We start from the raw sequence: 20,941 nt of genomic DNA, 5'->3' as shown, positions 1-20,941 counted from the left end.
AAATAATAATATAATTATAATAAAATCAAGATTATTTTGATACTCTTTAAATACCTAAGGTGAAGTTGATAAACACATCAGTATTAATAATAATAAAATATTACTGATAAATTAAATAAAAAATAAAAAATAAATTATCAAAATAATCTTTAAATGTTGAAATTAAACGCCCTAAATGCAAGCGAACATTCTTACCGGCAAATTTATCAATGGGTAAAGCTTTAAACGACACCGTTTCATGCATTTTTTATATTTCTACATTCTGCTATCAAAAGCGTTCGCCACCGGAAATCAAAACCAGAAACAACATATCATCCGCTTTACTTCTTTTTAATTATGAAAATATTATTTAAACCCTGAAAAGAAAATTCCCAAAATATCACTGATAGTCTTTCTTCTCTCAATCGGGTTCGGTAACTATCATCTGTTTCAGAAGCTTTTAATATCGCTTCAGATTTTTTCAATTTTCACCTTGTTTTGGTACGCTTCCTAAATTAGGGTTTTCGGAATTGTAATTTTGTTATTTTGCTTTATTATTGGAAGTTTTTTAGCTGAATAAAAAATTAGTAGCTGAATTTGTTTATCTTAGTGTGACGAATTTAGTATGTTGGGCTTTTCGAGTTTCTCGGCAGCTTAAAAGTAATTAGGATTTATCTTAATTTTTTAATTATTTTTTTATTTTTAGATTTTTTTGGGTTTTTTCAATATTCGTGTGATGTTGATTATGTAATTTTGGTTTGTCTTTTTATTTTATTTTTCAGTAGAAGCGTAAATAAAATTGTGTGTACTGTTTTTGTTATTTTATAGTGAGAACCTTTTCATACAGGGAAAAAATATGTTATGAAAAGTTGGAGAATGTAAAATTTTTCAGTGGTGGGTTTTTGGCATATGATGGATATGGAGTTGTGTTGATTGTAGATAGGACTTTGTTGAAGTTTCTGCAGTTCTACTGCAACGTTTCATGAATTGCAATGTAATGGGTTTCTTTAAATCAGTTGGATTGTAGGGGACCTTTTATACCCACTCTGCGTATCATGATGATATATTTCATGAAACTTTTGAAGCAAGTTTGTGTTTCTTTACAATTGCAAGTTCTTTTAATACTTGGCCCTCTTCTTTTGGTTGCAAGCATTCTAGAATCTAAGTTGATGTTAAGGCATTAGGAATGGCTTTAGTTTCTGTTTGAGTACATTACAGTAAGATTGTTAATTCTGTAAAAGCTTCTATAAAATTCCAATTTCCAGTTGGGAAAAGTCAGTGCAGATATTATGTTTCTGTGGTTTCATTTTTGATATTTATGCAGGGTAACACCAAATGGCTGGTAGAAATCGTATTCCTCGTGAAGCTTATAATGACCGACGTGGGTTCCCCCCTGAAAGAGCTTTCATTCGTGGCCCTCCTTTGCCACAGCCACGCCCCCATCCTGCTTTACTGGAGGAAGAACTTGAATTGCAGCATGCTGAAATCCAGAGACTCTTGAGTGATAACCGTCGGCTGGTTGAAGATCGAATGGCTATGCAGCGAGAACTTGCTGCTGCTAAGGAGGAGCTTCATCGAATGAATATGGTCATTGCTGAAATGCGTACAGAGCAAGAAGTGCACTTGAGGGAGCTTGTGGAGAAAGGATTGAAGCTAGAAGCAGATCTTCGTGCAACTGAGCCTTTGAAAAAGGAGGCTGTACAACTCCGTTCTGAAATTCAAAAGCTGAATAATACTAGGAATGAACTCAGCGGACAAGTTCAGACCCTCCAGAAAGATCTTGCAAAATCGCAAGCTGATAATCAACAGATTCCTCGTTTACGGGCAGAAGTTGACGGCCTGCACCAGGAGCTTCTGCATGCTAGGTTTGTTTTTAAGTTTCCTTAGCCATATATGTATGTTTTCTTTTGCTCTTATGTATGAAACTGTCCTGCTCAGCACAAAGTGTTTTGTAGTACTTAACCGCAATCTTAAACTTGATCTTTTTGTTACTGAGAACTATCTTCTATGCAGAGCTGCTGCTGATTATGAAAAGAAAGCAAACATTGAGCTGGTAGAGCAGAGACAGGCAATGGAGAAGAATTTGGTTTCCATGGCTCGTGAAGTTGAAAAGTTACGTGCTGAACTTGCTAGCGTTGACAGTAGACCATGGGTTGCTGGTATGTCCTGTCTTTTATAGATGTTTCTCAAAGAAGAGTGTGTGTGTGTGTATTCTTTTTTAGCATCCGTTGAATTGTAGTATGATAGTGAAAAAGTTTGTCATAAGTATTCTACTTTTTTTTAAATACATGTTTCAATTTGCAAGTTAAATTAATTCTGATGTTTCCCTTGTTGAGAATATGATCTGCTATGTCACCATATCAGGTATATCACTTTTTCATTGTTTCATCGTGTATCTATTATTTCAGCGTATACTATAGCCATGATTGGTTTTGGCCAATGAAAAGCTTTCTTCCTTTACAATTCAATTATCTTTGTGTTTGCTTTGTGTCATAATATTTCTTTCATGACCTTACTTGAAGTTCAGCACAAGAGATATTATACTGATAGTACCTGGTGGCTTCAATTTCCAAGGTTTCATTGTATTGTCATTTCTTCTAATCTCCTTATTCTGACTTGTGCTTGTCAAGGTGGACCATATGGGATGAATTTCAGCAGTTCAGAGGGGGCTTTTCCTGGTCCGTATGGAGATGGATATGCAGTTCATCGGGTATTTTTCATATTGATGTTCATATATAAATTTGGTATATTGGATTATCTTGCTAGATGTGCCTAATTTTGTTTTAACTGTGGTCCTATGCCATTTCTCAGGGTGTTACTGACAAAGGGCCTATCTATGGCCCAGGTCCGGTTTCATGGGAGAAACCTCGAATGAGTCGTCGTTAGGGTCTGGTTGCTTGTTGCTGGAATTGTGGAAATGCTAAGTTTGTCCATTTTGGTTGCCCCACCATGGAGTCCAAATTGTAAACCAGAAAGAAGTATAATCATGGTTTTTTTCATTCCATATCAATATCGATTTATATGAATGCAGTGCTAGTCACCCAAAACTGGATTCTATATGATTTTAATGTTGCTTTGCTTTAATTAATAGAGACCTTTGTTTTTCATTTCATACATGCATTATGATGTATTTATTTGGCTTTTAACTCTTAGTGGCTGGTTCTTTTTTATTCATCATATCTTATGATTCTTATTATTCTTGGCGCATTTGTTTGTTGATATATGCGTTAAACTTTGCAGAGAAGTTAGCAACTCTTAACTAGTGTGATCCTCTGTTTTTGCTGGAGTTTTCAGTTGGAGATATATGAACTCTTGGGATAAAGCAATTTGGTTGTAGTTATTGATATAAGGATGGCCTCTTTGTGTATATGTGGAGAGAACATTCTTGACTTTCTATTAGGTGAGTGACTGAGTGGTGATAAAGATATCATGCATTAGATAGTAACTGTCCAGATTTTTTGTTATCCATATAAGATTCTCTGAGTTGGTTTCTGCTGGCTTTTATACCCATAGTCTTTAGGTTCACCACTGTAGTGTGTGGACTGTGTGACCACAGTGGATTTTGACGGTTATTGAAATAAGGCACACCTATGGTCACCTATAAATGGAGTTCCAGAGTGAAGATTGCCTGTACTCACATTCATTGTGAAGTTCTTTTTAGTGGTGTTTGAAGAATAGAGGTTTACTTTTGGTGGTAGTATACGTCTGGTGATTCATTGGAATTAAAATTTATTCTCCTGTTATGTGATTATTTTTTTACAAGTGTAGGACTGTGTTACTGTTCTTGTCAAATTGATAATGTACTGAAGGGAAAGACCTTTGTATGATGTTAACCATGGGTTTTGGTTTCTTGGTGGAAAAAGTGTAACCTCAGGTGTACTTAGCATTATTTGTTGCTTCTGCCAGTCTAAATTGAGGAGTCAATTGTTGGGTCAACCAATTGCAAAATGTGTATGTTATCAGGTGAATGTGAAGGTCACTAGCTCATGACATAATTCATTACATGCTATTATTTTGGTTAATCTTTCCATCCAAGTTTATAGGAATTCTTGGAAATATATTACATCAGGGAGGGAGCCTCAAGGTTGTAATATTCCTTCCTGAAATTAGTATTGGAGGATAGCTTTAAAGTTTGATTATATTCTCTAGCCCAGATGGTTGGATTTGGTTTATAGCAACCATATGGTGGCAGGCTGGAGATGGAATATGCTTACTTGAAGAAAAGATTGTTCAGTGTTCAGAGGCACTAGATTATGAATATCCTTGTTCTTCATTTATGTCCCTTCAAAAAGTTTCGGAAATTGGATGTGAACATCCAACACTTGGACATCAGATTTGGAGTATATCCTATGTCTTCCTTAATGAAGTTTCGTTTAGAGACCCCCATGAGGCTATGACTCTTGTTTTGGCGCAGATTTTCTAGTTCGTTTTATTCTTGGTTCTGCACTATTGTATATTGGTCAATATTTTGACCACTTATATCATATACGAAACTGCTTCTTTATATGTTGAGATGATCCTGGAGTTTATGAAGGATGGTGGCATGCCAATGTTGCGAGAGACGGGCTTCTATATATCCTTTGTAGGTAGGTATTCTGTCTCTGTTATATGAGTTTTATGGATCTGGATATTGATATTATTTTCTGAGCTAAATTTTTAAATCAACATCATAGTATAGCATTTTGCTGATTCAGTGACCCCTAGTTTCATTCTTTGATATCAATGTTTATCTTTCTCTAGATCCAATATGTGGGAAACTCACTTTGAAATAGGCTATAGCTACTTCATTGCAGTATCAGTTTTTTTCGGTTTTGGGAAGTTTTACTAGGCCACTTGGTTTCAGGTGTTGACATCCATTTGCTGAAGCCTATTCTGATAATAACTTCAACCAGTTTTTCTTCCTTTATCCATGTCAAGTTATTCGCAATTGCTCTTCATATTACTTTGACTAAGCAATGGGTAATCAGTTCATGATTGTGCTACTTAAGTCACAAATGATAAGCCAGGAGAGCTTTAGGATGTACAAGGATTCCGTTTTTATCTGTCTTACTGTCAACACTAAACTGTTGTATTGCTGCATGTACCAGAATTAAGAATGTTGGCATAGTGCTGAAATGTGACCACTCAGGATGATATAAGATCTTTCTGGGCCTAGTAAATGGTTGGATTCTTAGATATTTTAGATTTATGTGATTTTCACTTGAAAGGTCAATGTTCCTTATTTAGATATTAATTAGAATTTTGTATAGTACCGTAATTGTATATTATATATGTTTCTTTAGAACAGGAAGATGATCACTCCTGACTGAAGAGGGAAAGTTCTGGACTTTAATGATATGAATGAGAAATCCTTTACACAAATTATAGAAGGTTGATTTAGCAATCCTCTACTTAGTTGAGTCATTTTCTATTTCTTGGGGCGCTTGAAATTTTCAAAAAACTCGTAAATGACAAAAGTTTTTCTATATAAAATATGTGGATAGCAGAGAAAGGTAGTGGAAACAATTCTGTTTTAGTCTGATACGAACCTTAGGAGAACCACACCTCAAAAGCTAGCTATTGAGATGGGAGAGCCCAAGGCCATATAAACCCCACATTAGTTGCCCATACTTTCCAATGTGGGATCCAAGTCCCATACCTTGCACTTGGGATCCTAACATAGTCATTTCTGTTTTGAAATGTTTAAGATTAGATCTTTAATGTTCTTATGGTATGAACAATCAAATAGTGGTATCACTCATTGCAATGGTCCTTAATTAGGTAAAAGGAGGAAGCATTTGTTCAATTATATGTGTGTTATCTGTGACTCCAGGTTGATTAATTAGTTGGTACCAACTTAGGAGCATTTTAATTTGTAATGATATTGAATTTTTTTAGAGAGCTAACAAATTGGCTTACATGGATTTCTAGCAAATGTGAGGATAGAGCTGATTATGTTTGGTTTATAGTTTTCTGCCTTTTATCATCTATAGGGTTTAGAAGCGGTCTCCTGTGAAGATAAATATGGTGGACTCTGATTATATGAAGACCATGATTCTAAGTGTATCTGAAGAATTATTTTACTAGTGTCAGGGTAATGATTGACAGAGTGTAAGACTCTTTAGGAGTAGTTAATATTGCTTCCTTATGCTTTAATTGTGGTGCAGTGGTAGCAATAACTGTGTAAAGAGTTTGTCTCTTGGCCAACCTACTTGATCAATTAAAAATTATGGCTTTAACTAGAGACTGTTGACATGACAGTTAAATTAGGAGTATTGTCATTGCGATCATTCAGTATTTTCTTGTGTTTGCTGCTCTCACCATTATTTTAGTTGTTTATAACATTTCATAATATCTTTTCTAATGATTGAAAATTTTGTTTCATTCTTTTAGCTTAAGCTTTCTAAAATCATATTTTGCAGTCTGCTACTTCCTGGATTTCGCCTGATTTTCTTATTAATGTTTTGCAGATGAGAAGGAAAGCTGCTGCTTTCGGTGAAAGGAAGTTAAGAATATCAGATTCCTACTACTTTGTTGGAGTAAGGGTGGTAATGAAAATGCTTTAGTCTCTGATTGTGTCATGGTTACATTCAGAAAGCATCAACACAAAAAATTCACTCAAACGGAATATCTGCGCTAACTTTAGGTTCAAAGAATGAAAATGGAAAAGTTCTCAGTTTATGGACCCTATTTAGTACTCAGGATCTCATGCGTACAAGCACCAGCACCATGAATGGTTGTATGTTAATAGCACTGAACCAAAGTGGACCTGGTTGAAAGAAGGAAATTCTGCAAGGACAATGCTAGACAAAACATTCTAATGCTCTGCGAGAAGTTGTCATGCTGAAGATCTACAAAAATAAGTCCTTTAACACTTCAAAGAGGGATGGTGAGTTTGAAGATTTATTCTATTAATCACCAATCTTTGGACTGCAAGTGATGGTTGATAGCTTCATGTCATGCTTATTGGTTTTAACAATGGCCAATTTTTCCATTGACATTAGCCTTGCTAGAGTGAGACACAGAGAAGGGGGGAAAATGAAAATGGATCCCGTTCTTTGTTTGGCAGTTTCTCCTTTCCGAATTTAGTTTGATTTATGGGCACCATATAAAGATTATTTCAGCACATTATCTGCTATTGCTTTGCTTATCATTTCAAAACAAGTAGCCTGAGAAAGGGTTACTAATCATTTCGCAAAGCCAGATGGGACAAGCTCCATGTTGTATTGTGAGAATGCGCACTTGAATTCACGGTCTTCATAGGCATTCAGAGAGAACTGAATATGTGAAATCTCAAAAAAATGTGACTAGAATTTTGTTGAAGTTGATTACATGATGATGGCAATACAAGGCATTGTAATACAGAGATGCAGCGGGTGTGAAGCCCACCTGAATGTCTCATATAATGCCTCAAGGCATTGTAATACAGAGATGCAGCGGGTGTGAAGCCCACCTGAATGACTCATATAATGCCTCCATGGTAATCTGAAAGCATTTCTGAACGTGTGACCACAATAAGAAGGGAGCTGCATGCCCAGATCCTCAGTCATCAACTTCAGTGTTGAATATAAAGCTTGGAAACACTGTGGTGATCTCCCTGAAAGATTAAGAGAATGCATCGTGATATTCATGAAAAATAAAGATCAAAGATGATTCAAGGTCAAGAAAAATGGAAGAAAGGTGTACTTCAAATAGGGGAGAGTCATGTTCTTTATAAGCGAGGGATGCTTGAAAACGAAAGTCCTCCATTCTTCCTTGTTAATTTTGCCATCCCTATCAACATCAGCTTCAATAAATGTCTGTCAAAAGAAGTAAGTCAAGAGGAGTTTATATAAAAGCTTCAAGAACGAGATACAACATGAAAATCTCTTGCCCTGCTGATGATAGCTTCAAGGGATTCATTCGAAAGCTGCACACCAGACTCCTGCAGGATGGCAACAACCATTTGCTTGACCTGAAATAGCATGAAACAATTTGATTCTGCATGCCAAACAAGAGTTATTTGTGAAGAAAATCAACCAGCACTCACTTCTTCCGGCTCGATATATCCAGAATCTCTCAAATCATAGAGTCTAAATGAAACTGCATGGAAGGCAAGGGGAAAAAGAAACCAATTTGTTTTATCTCTGCCTTACAAGTCTAAAAAGTGCAAACTATGAATGGCTTCTGCAACACTTACAATCAATTTTCTTATCTATAGAGGTACAAGGATGAAAGATGGCAAGTGCATGGACAAACTCGTCAAATTCTATAAAACCATTTTTCCTCTCATCAAATAGATCAAATACCTGCAAGGAATTGAATGTCATAGAGGAGATAGATGAAACATAAAGCGTAAAATAAACTAAAAGCTGTTGCTGGGGGTATACCATACCCTATCCAGGAACAGATTCTCCCCAGCTGAAGTTTGGAGCAATGCCAATCGAAGCTCTTCCTTCAAATCAGAAACAAAGAGGTTGATAAAATCTAGGGAGACTAACAGTTGATGTTTTATCAATATGTACAATTACTGCAACAGCATTCAAGCATATAACATAATATTCTTCGGTAAATTTGCTACTGGAATGGGATCCATTTTTGGATGAGAAAGTCCCAGATAAAAAAGGGTGTGTTTTAGGTTTCCAGATTATAGGCAATTCCTCGGAGTAAAACTAAATCCAGATGCCTTATTTTCAGATTTGCCCACATAAAACACGAAAAAGATTTATGTTACCTTGTGAATTAGCCCATCATCAATGATGGAACTGCTCAACTTCTTGAATAATTCGTGCAGAGCCTCCACCTCGTTTATACTGACTGCACCAACATGCCCGTAGAAAAACCCCAAACCTCTCATTATCAAAGCAGAATAAATACGCCAATATAATATAACTATTTGTGCATGTGTTATACGAACATGGGGATTCATCAGCAAGGCGAGCAAAATCACTGAATGAGTATTGACGCTTGAGTGTACGGTGGTGATCAAAGCAACCGGCTAAGCAGAAGATCACTTCCTCTATAAAGTTTATCAAAGCCATTAACACACCACACAGCTTGTTGCTTATATTCAGAGAGCTTGATTCCTTATGAATACACATCAAATTCAAACAAAAATACAAACGCAAATTTAGATTACCGTAACAAATATTGATTTTTCTCAGTTTGGCGGGTGAAAAAACCAAACTCTGTATTATAGCTTTAAGCTTTTTCATGTTTTCTCATGAACCCAGCAGAGGGAAACCAGAAAGAAAGACAAAAATTGAAGTGAGAAGTCATTTAGAGAAAGGGATTACCAATGAAGAGCTCATTGATGGGTTCATTTCTGCTTCAAGTATGTAATATTTCATCTCTATCTTTGTGCAAGAGTAATACTTTTAGCAACCACTCAATAACTATCATAATAGTTCTGCAAGGAACACCTCGTCACATGCATGAACAGAGAGATAATGTTTAGCGTGAAAGAGAGAAATTCTTCAAGATTGAAAGTCTAATTTAGTCTATGATTCATCCATCAACTGTTTCAGAAATTTTCTGGATTGGATTTTTGCTTCAAACTTTCCAGATGGCCTGCATATAATTCATCCTGAAAAACTACGTCTAACATTCTTATTTCAAATTTTCTATCCAATTGACCCACATCACATGAATGAATGATTTTGTTAAGAACTCCAACTGGGTCCTCAAATATAGGCCAGATAAGATAAGACTGGACGAAGATCGGTAAAAAGGAATATGCCATAATTAAAATAATTAGATGCTTGTCATATGTAATTGATAACCATGATTAGCCTGATGATATTAAACTAATGAATTTAGGATTTTAATTATTATGGTGGAAGCTGCTGACGTCCATCGAGTGTCTTGTAGGAGATCGTTATAAAAAAGATGACTACTACTGCTATTTTGATTTTATTATGACAAATGGTTCTATAAAGATTAGATCGAAGTAGTATTTCATTGCTGGGGCCATGTCAAAGTTGTCCTTACTTAGTGAGGTTTCAACCAGCCTGGCTAGTTTTGGATAATTTTGTAAGCTTGTGATTCAGCAATAAGAGTTGGGGAAGCTGTTTTGTTCAATAAAGGAAATAAAGAGAACTTTTTTACTGTTAATAATACGATGAGAAAATCCTTTGTCTAGTAAATGTACATAACCTGTAAATAAAAGGGTAATATTAAACGTATCTTGTTTTGGGTACCTAATTAAATACAAATAATATGTAGATATTATTTCCTAATTAATTTAAAATCTCCGATTAAAATAGATGATATACATGTACATTCTGATTATAGCATCATTATGTGGGAAAAATAGGAGGCGACACTTTTGATCTCTTTCCCTTTACTAAAGCTTTTGTATCAGGAAAAAGCTACCAGCATCAGCAAGATCCTCAACTAAGCCATCCTGGGTTACATTCACAGGGTAAGTTACAAGCTCTGCACACCTTCCATGTCTATCACTTCTTCGCCACTATAAATTTTCCACATATGCTCTCCTATTGAACATGTTTTCTTTACACATTCCAGAGTTTGAGGTTCTTGAAACAATATATCAGCAACTCCTGTGTGCTCATACCACAGTGACAATCTGTATGCATGGATATCTCCATGACTTGGCTTGTTTTGATCTCTATTTCTGGGCTGTAGGCAGCACCTTATTGCAGTTTCTGTGTCTCTCTGTCCATCCATGGATTTTTGGTTCACATTTGCTGATTCTATCAGAAAGTATGCATCAGCCACTGAAAAAAAATACAAAGTCAAGAAAGCAAAGCTTGTTTAGTTCTTATACACAAGAATAAATCTGGCGAGAAAATAAAAAACAAAGTCCATACCTATCTTAGCTTTGAGTGCACATACATCATGAACTTCCTATGCTTCTGAGCATTCCAATAATGTGTCGAGGGATGAGGAGAATATGGAGGCACAAACTCTCCATTGCTCTTCTCTTCCCTGTTTCCATGGCAGAAGAAGTTCAAATAATCTCTAGGATGACCCTTCTCACCACTTTGTTTTATAGCTTCTCCAATCAATTGATGCATCATTTTCATTGTTTCTCTAGTTCACTGCAATATATCCTGAACAGGTTCACTCTCAGGCTCTTCTTCAGGCCACAATGGAATTAATATGTACACTACAAACCTCTCCTTTGCCTTAATCTTACTCACCACCTTAAGCGCTGTCTCAATAGGAATCAAATTTCTGCAGCCACTCTGCTTATCTTTCTCCCAGAAATGGCATCCTCCAATGAAGTATAGAATCTGAATGTATATAAACCTCTCGGTGCGCCTTATTGCATTGACATAAGCTTCATGTATGCTTTGCTCTACTGTTACGTTTTTAGCTATTTGGGAAGCTGAGACATGATCAATTGATCTGAACACTTGCACCTTCTTGTTTCTTCCATTGGAAATGCTTGAAATCGAAGCAACATTAGAATGGCAAACAAGATTCAGAATGCTGCTAATGAGGATTAATATAATGAAGCTAAGTAAAGTATGCAGTGCTGCTGAAATTTATTTTTGATATATTGACTATGTTGACAAACTTTCTTATCCATTTTGAATTGTTTTAGTTTGAATTTAGTTGGAATGTAACCAATGCAGCTTGGAGTTGTTAGAGCAGGTAAGTTTTTGGTTTGCTTTGTAAGAAATTGGATGGTTTAGCTTAATTTGAGCTGCTGTGTACTTGTATTTAGTAAGATAGGATGTATATAAATGTATTATAAAAGTAATGAAAAAAGAGTGACTTTTCACAGCCAAATAGACTTCCTCCGTTCCAGCTCTGATTTTTCTTCTTTTCTCCTCTGTTTTTTGCGTTTTTTCATGCTTTCTTTGCATACAAATCTCCATTAAAAACCAACAATTGGTATCAGAGCCTTCTGTCTTTGTAAAGGCCTGTGTCAAGGAAGATTTGTAGAAGTGTTAGAAAGAAGGAACTCAGCAGTAACCATGGCTTCCAGCAACTTTACAGGAGTGACTGCACCAGTTTTTTCTGGTGAAAACTATGCAGCCTGGGCAGTAAAAATGAAAGCCTATTTGAGAGCTTTCGATTTGTGGGATGTAGTTGAAGTGGATAAGCAGCCAAATCCACTGCCTGAGAATCCAACATTGAACCAGATTAAACATCACTCTGAGGAGACAGCAAAGAGGTACAAAGCTTTGTCTTGTATCCATTCTGCTGTTTCAGAAATTATGTTTGCAAAAATCATGGCTTGTGAAACAGCAAAGGAGGCATGGGATAAGTTAAAACTAGAGTTCCATGGCAGTGAAAAATCAAAGCAAATGCAGATTTTCAACTTAAAGAGAGAGTTTGCTTTACTTAGAATGAAAGATGGAGAATCAGTCAAAAGTTTCATTGATAGATTGATGAAGATAGTGAACCAGCTCACTCTTCTTGGAGAAATCACTTCTGAAAGTAAGGTTGTGGAGCAAGTGTTAGTAAGTTTACCAGAAAAATTTGAAGCAAAGATTTCCTCCTTGGAAGATTCAAAGGATATGAGCACTATGACCATTTCAGAATTGTCCAATTCATTGCAAGCTGTGGAATTGAGACAAGCCTTTAGAGATAATGTTACAATCTCTGAAGGAGCATTTACAGCAGCCCAATCATCAAAAACACAACCTGGTTTCAGTTCAAACAAGCAGTATGTTAACAAGAAAGGAAAGGAGAAGAAGGATGGATATGATAAGAGGCAAAGAGGAAAGAAAGGCAGGTTCCCACCTTGTCTGCACTGCAAAAAAACTAGCCATACAGAAAAATATTGCTGGTATAGGCCTGAGATTCAGTGTAGAGGATGTAAGGAGTTTGGTCATATGGAAAAGGTGTGCAAGAACAAAGGAAAAACAACTCAGCAGCAAGCTCAAGTTGCTGAAAATTTGCAAGAGAAGGAGGAGCATTCTGAAGAGCAGTTGTTTACTGTGGACTGCCATAATGCTCAATTTCATTCTCGAAATTGGCTACTAGACAGCGGATGCACTAATCATATGACCTTTGATAAAAGCCTTTTTATCAACCTTAGAAAGAGTAAAATTTCCAATGTCAAAATTAGAAATGGAGAGCTATTGCAAGTGCAAGGAGTGGGCACAGTGGCTGTCAAAACAATTTCAAGTACAAGATTGATCAATGATGTGTTACTTGTTCCTGGTATTGCTCTTAATCTTCTGAGTATTGGTCAAATGTTAGAAAATAATTATTCTCTAAAATTTGACAATAAAAAATGCCATGTGTATGACTCAAAAGGAGTAGAAGTAATGATGGTAGATATGATGCATATAAGTTTTTGTTTAGAGCTAAATGATGTGAATGCTCAAGCACTTGTTAGTAGTGGTGATGAATCAATTAAATGGCATAAAAGATTAGGCCATTTTCATGAACATGGACTCAAATTGATGACTGAGAAAGAACTTGCTGTTGGAATGCCAAAGGTGGCAATGATGAGGAAAATTTGTGAAGCTTGCCAATTGGGAAAGCAAACAAGGCTTGCTTTTCCAAAGAGTGAAGCATGGAGGGCCAAGGAGAAGTTGCAGTTAGTGCACACTGATGTGTGTGGCCCTATGTCAGAAAATTCCTTAAATGGCAGCAAGTATTTTGTATTGTTCATAGATGATTTTAGTAGGATGTGTTGGGTGTATTTCATCAAACAAAAATCTGAAGTTATTGATGTGTTTGTGAACTTCAAGAAGTTTGTAGAGAATGAATGTGGATGCAAACTAAGAATGATAAGAAGTGACAATGGAGGAGAGTATACTAATGAAAAATTTGAGAAATTTTGCAAGGAAAATGGCATCAAACACCAGCTCACTGTCCCATATACTCCTCAACAAAATGGGGTGAGTGAGAGGAAAAATAGGACTGTTATAGAGATGGGAAGATGTCTTTTGTTTGAAAGCAATCTACCAAAGAAATTTTGGGCAGAAGCAGTAAATACTGCAGTCCATTTGCTCAATAGGCTGCCAACAAGAGCATTAAAAGATAAAACACCTTATGAAGCTTGGTTTGGTTCAAAGCCAAATGTAAGATATGTAAGAATATTTGGTTGTGTTTGTTGGACTTTTATTCCAGAAATGAAGAGAGAAAAATTGAGCAAGAAGGCTGAGTTAGGTGTATTAGTGGGCTATAGTGACAAGTCCAAGGCATATAGAGTATATCATCCTTCAAATGGTAAAATTGGCATTCACAGAGACTTAAAGTTTGATGAAGAATCAGTGTGGAATTGGGAAATAAATGCAGCCCAAAGGAAGATAAAAGAGGAGCCAATTGTGCACAATGAAAGAAAAACAGAAAGTGAGCAGCAAAATAATAGTGATGATGAAGATAAAGCAGTCAAGATGAAATCACTTGCTGATATTTATAGCAGGTGTAATTTGGCAATGATTGAACCTACCAATTATGAAGAAGCTTCAAAGTTTTCTGGTTGGAGGGCAGCCATGCAGGAGGAGATAAAAATGATACAGAAAAATGAAACCTGGAAATTGGTTGATAGGCCACTTGATAAACATGTTTTAGGTGTCAAGTGGATTTACAGGACAAAACTAAATGCTGATGGTTCTGTAAACAAGTTAAAGGCAAGGCTTGTAGTGAAAGGCTATGCACAAAAGGAGGGTGAAGATTATTCTGAAACCTTTGCACCAGTTGCAAGGTTTGATACTATTAAACTTCTAATTGCATTGGCTGCTCAAAAGGGCTGGTTTCTTCATCAATTAGATGTCAAGTCAGCTTTTCTGAATGGTGACTTGAATGAAGAAGTGTACATAGAGCAGGCTCCTGGGTTTGTGAGAAAAGGAGATGAAAGGAAAGTGTGTTTGCTGAAGAAAGCCTTATATGGCCTGAAACAGGCTCCAAGAGCCTGGTATAGTAGAGTAAACACTTATTTGGTGAAACTTGGTTTTGTGAAAAGCTTGAATGAAGCTACATTATATGTGAAGTCAAAAAATGATGATGTGTTAATAGTATCCATTTATGTGGATGATCTTCTGATTACAGGGAGCAATGCAAATTTGATCACTTGGCTGAAACTAGAAATGCAAAATACATTTGAAATGACTGACTTAGGAAGACTCAATTTCTTCCTTGGCATTGAAGTTTTGCAATCAGAATCTAGTATTTTCATTAGCCAACAGAAATATGCTAAAGAATTAGTGAAAAGGTTTGGTATGGAGAATGCAAAAGGGGTTGACAATCCTCTTGTAGTAAGTCAGAAACTGAAAAAGAATGATGGATTTCCAGAAATTGAATCTGTTGTCTTCAGAAGTTTGATAGGATGTTTGCTTTATCTAACAGCTACTAGACCTGATATAATGTATGCAACAAGTTTGCTTTCAAGGTTTATGCAAAGACCAAGCCAAGAGCACTTTAAAGCAGCAAAAAGGGTCCTCAGGTATGTTAAGAACTCTGCTGATCTTGGAATATTATACAGCAGAAATTTGGAGGTCAATCTACATGGTTTTGTTGATAGTGACTGGGGTGGCTCAATGGATGATTTAAAGAGCACCTCTGGTTACATTTTCTTTCTTGGATCAGGATCAATCTGCTGGAATTCAAGAAAACAAAGTGTTGTTGCTCAGTCCACTGCAGAAGCAGAATATATAGCTGCTGCTTCTGCAGTAAATCAAACCATTTGGTTGAGAAAGATATTAGGTGATTTGCATGAAAAACAAATGAATGCAACACCTATTTATTGTGACAACAAGTCTGCTGTGGCTATAACTAAAAATCCAGTTTTTCATGGCAAAACAAAGCATATAAAGATCAAGTATCATGCAATAAGGCAAGCAGAAGAAGAATCTGAAATCCAGCTAATTCACTGCAGTTCAGAAGAGCAACTGGCTGACCTGTTGACAAAGGCTGTTAGCACAAATAAATTTGTTCAACTAAGGAACAAATTGGGAATGGTAAGTAAGTTTGTCAAGGAGGAGTAATGAAGCTAAGTAAAGTATGCAGTGCTGCTGAAATTTATTTTTGATATATTGACTATGTTGACAAACTTTCTTATCCATTTTGAATTGTTTTAGTTTGAATTTAGTTGGAATGTAACCAATGCAGCTTGAAGTTGTTAGAGCAGGTAAGTTTTTGGTTTGCTTTGTAAGAAATTGGATGGTTTAGCTTAATTTGAGCTGCTGTGTACTTGTATTTAGTAAGATAGGATGTATATAAATGTATTATAAAAGTAATGAAAAAAGAGTGACTTTTCACAGCCAAATAGACTTCCTCCGTTCCAGCTCTGATTTTTCTTCTTTTCTCCTCTGTTTTTTGCGTTTTTTCATGCTTTCTTTGCATACAAATCTCCATTAAAAACCAACATAATAAAGAAGGATTACATTGTTTGGTCTACCTTTGCTCAATTTTTGTTAGTACATCCCAAGAAGCCTCACCAGTGATACAAGCATGAACATCATGCCATGGCTCTCTTGGCCCTCCTTTGTGAAGGCTAGCACCGGCGATATTTATTTGATAGAAATCAAAATAGTGTAATTCTTTGTCAACAGCGTGTAACGAGGAATGATTTTCTGTGTCATTGTCTAAGCCACCAACAAAGCTCATGATTTCTCTGTCACTGAAAGAATTTGGTGCTCTAGTGTCACTGTCTACAGTTAGTCCTTTGGTGGTGAGCAAATCGAGTGGGGAAATTGTGGTGTAATCTAGGACATGATTTGCATATAATTTTAGTGTGCTTTAATTAAGCAAATGCATCTTCACCATGAGCTCTCATCACCCCTTGGTTAGGGATTTTTCATCATCCCAAAGCTTGATTCTCACAGCTACACCTTCCTCAGCTTTATTTTTCAGCAATTCACCAAACTTCACTCCTTTTGTATATGGGATATTGGTTTCAGGATTGCAAACCTGCACAAAACAATGCATGTTAGATTCCATGATGAAGCAATGGAACAATGAAGTCGGCTGCTGAAAAGATTCTGAAGTTTTGAAGATGGTTTAAGTGCAGAAAAATTGAAGCTGATGTGGATTATTTTTTGCAGCCTTAACATGAAGACAGACTTCCTTAACCTTTTTGTAATGCTTTTTGCTAGAATGCAATTGTAGTAGTTATGTTTAGGGTACTTTGATAAGGTTTGGTCAGCTTGTAAGAAAACATGTGGATAAACTTAATTTAAGCTGCTATTGTAAGTGATGTAAATATAAATGTATGGAAAAGTAAAGAAATTAATCATCACTAGAGCAAAACTCTTCCATTCGTGCTCTCTAATTTCTCTCCTCTGTTTTTACATTTTTCTTGTTCTCCTTGTAGACAACTATCTCCACTGAAAATCAATATTCCGAACCCCGGAAAGAAAAAAAGAAAAAATTGTGTGCATAAGAACACACTGTCTTGTCTAACCAAGGCTTGCGAGGGTTTGCTTTTGAATTTATGCAAGCTTGCTTCATCTGAAGCGTGTCTAGTTAGTTATGGAGACCCAAGCTTTAAAAGTTGAATCTCATACTCATTCACTAGATGATATAATGTGATGAACAAACCCACGTTAGGAACACAAGTAATAAATAATAATAATAATGTCTGATGATAGATATTAGTTTACCAGAGCCATCTTGGGATTGAGGGACCAGACTGCAATGTAAATCAAATGCTTGGCACCTTCAATGGCCCTGTAAACATCCTCCCATAATTTTCCTGGAGAGCCACAGAGATCAAATGGAGGCTGAGATGCAGAGAAATGGTGAGCATCATGATACAGTTTGACATGGCAATTAGATCTCTGAGGAAATGTAGCATTCCTCAGGCCTTGGAATTCACCATTTTCAATAACTGTTCCCCAGGTCGGGTAAAATGCTGCCGGTTTGAACCATAACATGAACCTGAGCTTGAGCTCTTGGCTCAGCTTTCCATTCAACATTATCAGAGGGAAAAACCCACTAATCAAACTCGCCTCATGGAGCATCTCATGAGCTTGGATATGGAGTTTTCCCAAGTTGAACACTTCGTTGTCAAAGTAATTAATGGTGATGGTTGAATCACCGGAATGAGCACATAATATTCGGAAGGTTAGTAGTTTCAAACTGTCTTGCTCGTGGCTCGTCTTTGCCACCTTCTTATTGTCTTCTTGAATGTCACATAACTAGGCTTCCCATTCGCAACAATACACTGCAAAACACATCCATTAAACGATAACTAATCTTTATTAATGCATAGAAGTATAACAGAATGACTTGAGAAAATCCACTTACGTTGAAGGGAAATGAAGGGGGGTATGGTGTGGCATAAAAAATGGTAGCTTCAAGTGTTCCACGGAGGAATTTAAGCTTGGCCTACATCTTTTTTTTTTTTTTTCTTGGGTAATTAAGTATGTATATTAAAAGGAAAAACAGCGAGACCTCAAAAGAAGACTCAAACATAACCTAAGGTCGTCCTTTCAAAGGGAAGCCACACAAGCAAAAACCAGGCTTACTCAAAAAACAAATCACCAGTCTCTTCTTGAATGTCTATCATGGTATCAACCATGATAGGTTGAAGAAGAGATACAAAATACACAAGTCAAAGTCTAAAATTACACGTCTAATAGTAAGCCTGAGATGGTAATCAAAATTAAACAAAAAAATATCCATACAATTCGGATGAGTAAGAAGCCATGATTTCCAATAGCGGAGGAAGCTATGAACTAAGCATTGAGAAGGGGAACACCAACCAAAAGCCAAATGCCAAACTAGAGTGAAGAGCAAAAGGCTGATCACAAAGGTGAAACTAACCAGCTGCAAGAGAGAACTGGGGCAGTAGATCAGAGGGGAAAAAATCCTTTTGTTGCCTGTGACAAAAGAGCCCCAAAAGAACTTGCCACAAGGAAGATAGGGGAGATACAGCAGAAAGAGACCCGGGAGAAGGTGCAACAGCCAATTGGAAAGTGGACTCTTCTATAGCAGAAAACCAACTAAGCAGATATCTGGACTCTGAAACGATCAGCAGGACAAGAAAGTCAAGGTGGCTGAAACTGGATCTGACTTGGATTCTGACTGGAAGAGAGGCGCAGCAGAAACACTCAGCAGGCTGGAATTGCAGCATGAATGGAAAACTTGGAATGTATCGGCGTTTGGAGAAACTTATGGAAGTAATTTTATATGTTAAGTTTAAGACTTAGAGGCAACCTTTAAGTCTTGTCACAAGTTTTCACGTCAAAATTGAAGTTTCTTATGCACAGATTACACTTCTCCTCAAACAATGGAATTTTGTAGTTTCATTCCATTGGATTGTCCTTGTTATTTCGCAGGTCAATTAATTAGCCAGGGGATCTTCATAGATTCAGGGCTGACCATACTGATGAAATCATCAAATAAACTAGTATGAACTTGTTAGTTACAAGTTTAATTCTTACATAACATGAAACTCGGAAACCCAAATATGCTTTAGAAATAGTTGCAGAGTCTCTTTTTGTCAATCTCTATTAATAGAATTTGTTACCATCAAAGGTGAGTGGGCATGATTACCCTAATTTCATATAGGAAATAATTGTTGTCTTTCATGCTCCTGATTAACAAAGTTTGATGAGAGATTTTTCCAACTATTTTGGAACCAAATGGTGCCAAAAGACTTGTTCCCACCTAAGGTTAAGTGTAATTCCAAGCTAACACTCTCAAACTTTCAAAAATCCAAAGTCCCACTAACAAGTAAAATTCTGTTAAAAAACTCAATTAAAATTAAGGACAAAACTATTATTTAACAAAAAAATTAGTCTTTGTCTCAAGTCTGATGGACTACCATTTTTTATGATGTTGTTATTTAACATTATGTATAAATAAAAAAAAAATTGTCATTTAACAAAACTAATTATTCTGAGATGAAGATACTTCAACAAAGATAATTTTGTCTTTATTGGAGGAAATCAGTTTTTTTGGACGATTTCAAAACCCTAGAGAAGAAATTGCCACTTTTCAAATTTTGGGTAAGAAAAAATTATTAGTTTTTAAATTGAGGAAGAAAATTTAATAAAACTTTAGTTTTAATTTTTTTTTTGTTAAATGACCATTTCACTTTTAACTTTAATTGAGTTTTTTAATAAAATTTTGTTTATTGATGGGAATTTTGTTCGTAGTGCCCCGAGACTAACATATATGATTGATGATGCACAACGGAAGACAATGGGTGGAGGATGAACGAAATCAATAATGAACGAATTCTCTTTGTTCAATTTTGATGTTGTTTCTTGATGATGGATGAAATTGACAGTCTCTAGAGGGCGAGAGAGCACTAGAGAGGAAGAGAGTGACCACGACAGAAAAACTTATCAAAAAAATTTAAAAAAAAAAATTAAAACCTAATTGTCACTTTTCAAACTTTGGTAAAGAAATTGTGAGATTCTCAAATTAAGAGATAAAATGTGATAAAAATTTAGTTTCTAAAATTTTTTAATTAAATGATAATTTTACACTAATATTTGTAAGAGTTTAAGTTTTTGAAAGTTTAAAAGTATCAGTTTAAGATTACACTTAACCTTGGGTAGGAAGAACTCTTCTGGCCCATCGTAAAATATTAATTAATCTGATATGCATTAGCAAATAGAAAAGTATAAAGAAAACCCGACATGCCTAGTATAAAGTATCAATCAATCCTCTAAGCATTAGTGTCTAAAAAAATATTAATTAACTCCCTTATTCCTCTTACTATCAAATATTATTTACCCTTTTGACGGAAGTTTGGCAAGTAAATTTATATTTTACCCATAAATTTGCTTACCTAAAAAATTATATTTTGCCAATTTTATGTCATAATCACGATTGGGGGTGTGATTTTTCCAATGAGCAATGCTATGTGTATCCAATTTAGTACACAATTCATGTACATAATAATGTGTCATCATGCAATTAGGTAATTTTAAAACATGTGTCATCATATGATAAAAAAAATCTAATCACATGATGACACCTCATCTGTGTACATAAATTATGTATCAAAATTAGGTACACATAGTTTTATTGTTTTCCAATAGCTGAGAATACTAGGTATATCAATGCTAACAATGTGATTTGCTCATTTCTATGTTGAATCTCTCATTTTTTACGA

At 35.8% G+C, this 20,941-nt stretch overlaps 2 protein-coding genes and 1 pseudogene across 3 annotated transcripts; 1 reads left to right on the top strand and 2 right to left on the bottom strand.

Annotated features, from left to right (window-relative positions):
- The first annotated feature begins 270 nt into the window (after nt 1-270).
- LOC123219508 (protein FLX-like 3) lies at nt 271-3,091 on the top strand. 2 transcript variants are annotated; one of them, XM_044641503.1, is made up of 5 exons: nt 271-413; nt 1,304-1,844; nt 1,993-2,138; nt 2,610-2,689; nt 2,791-3,091. In XM_044641503.1, the coding sequence occupies exons 2-5, from the start codon at nt 1,315-1,317 to the stop codon at nt 2,863-2,865; spliced, it is 831 nt and encodes a 276-aa protein (XP_044497438.1). In that variant the 5' UTR covers nt 271-413; nt 1,304-1,314; the 3' UTR covers nt 2,866-3,091. The 2 variants fall into 2 exon arrangements, with proteins under 2 accessions (XP_044497438.1, XP_044497437.1); XM_044641502.1 differs by having other exon boundaries at nt 292-480.
- Nucleotides 3,092-7,242: 4,151 nt separating this feature from the next.
- Nucleotides 7,243-9,663, bottom strand: LOC123219509 (calcineurin B-like protein 10). Its single transcript, XM_044641504.1, has 9 exons — nt 9,234-9,663; nt 8,855-9,023; nt 8,672-8,754; nt 8,333-8,392; nt 8,138-8,246; nt 7,988-8,040; nt 7,832-7,912; nt 7,645-7,757; nt 7,243-7,555 (listed from the first exon to the last, which is right to left on the bottom strand). Exons 1-9 carry the CDS (start codon nt 9,285-9,287, stop codon nt 7,501-7,503), a joined length of 777 nt encoding a protein of 258 aa, XP_044497439.1. The 5' UTR covers nt 9,288-9,663; the 3' UTR covers nt 7,243-7,500.
- A 572-nt stretch (nt 9,664-10,235) lies between these two features.
- On the bottom strand, nt 10,236-18,204 carry LOC123219506 (annotated as a pseudogene).
- Nucleotides 18,205-20,941: the final 2,737 nt, after the last annotated feature.

Source organism: Mangifera indica, chromosome 6 (assembly GCF_011075055.1).
Source record: "Mangifera indica cultivar Alphonso chromosome 6, CATAS_Mindica_2.1, whole genome shotgun sequence".
Taxonomy (NCBI): domain Eukaryota; kingdom Viridiplantae; phylum Streptophyta; class Magnoliopsida; order Sapindales; family Anacardiaceae; genus Mangifera; species Mangifera indica.
Note: the sequence above shows the minus strand (reverse complement) of the source record. Positions and strands in the feature narration are given on the sequence as shown.

What these genes read in the sequence shown, in the direction of transcription:
- LOC123219508 (XM_044641503.1), top strand. Translation starts at nt 1,315, where the DNA reads ATGGCTGGTAGAAATCGTATTCCTCGTGAAGCTTATAATGACCGACGT. An exon ending in CAGGAGCTTCTGCATGCTAG is followed by an intron (nt 1,845 to 1,992) that starts GTTTGTTTTTAA and finishes TCTTCTATGCAG; the next exon opens with AGCTGCTGCTGATTATGAAA. An exon ending in CAGTAGACCATGGGTTGCTG is followed by an intron (nt 2,139 to 2,609) that starts GTATGTCCTGTC and finishes GTGCTTGTCAAG; the next exon opens with GTGGACCATATGGGATGAAT.
- LOC123219509 (XM_044641504.1), bottom strand. Translation starts at nt 9,287, where the DNA reads ATGAAATATTACATACTTGAAGCAGAAATGAACCCATCAATGAGCTCT. An exon ending in ATGATGGGCTAATTCACAAG is followed by an intron (nt 8,393 to 8,671) that starts GTAACATAAATC and finishes TCTGATTTGAAG; the next exon opens with GAAGAGCTTCGATTGGCATT. An exon ending in TATAGATAAGAAAATTGATT is followed by an intron (nt 8,041 to 8,137) that starts GTAAGTGTTGCA and finishes CCTTCCATGCAG; the next exon opens with TTTCATTTAGACTCTATGAT.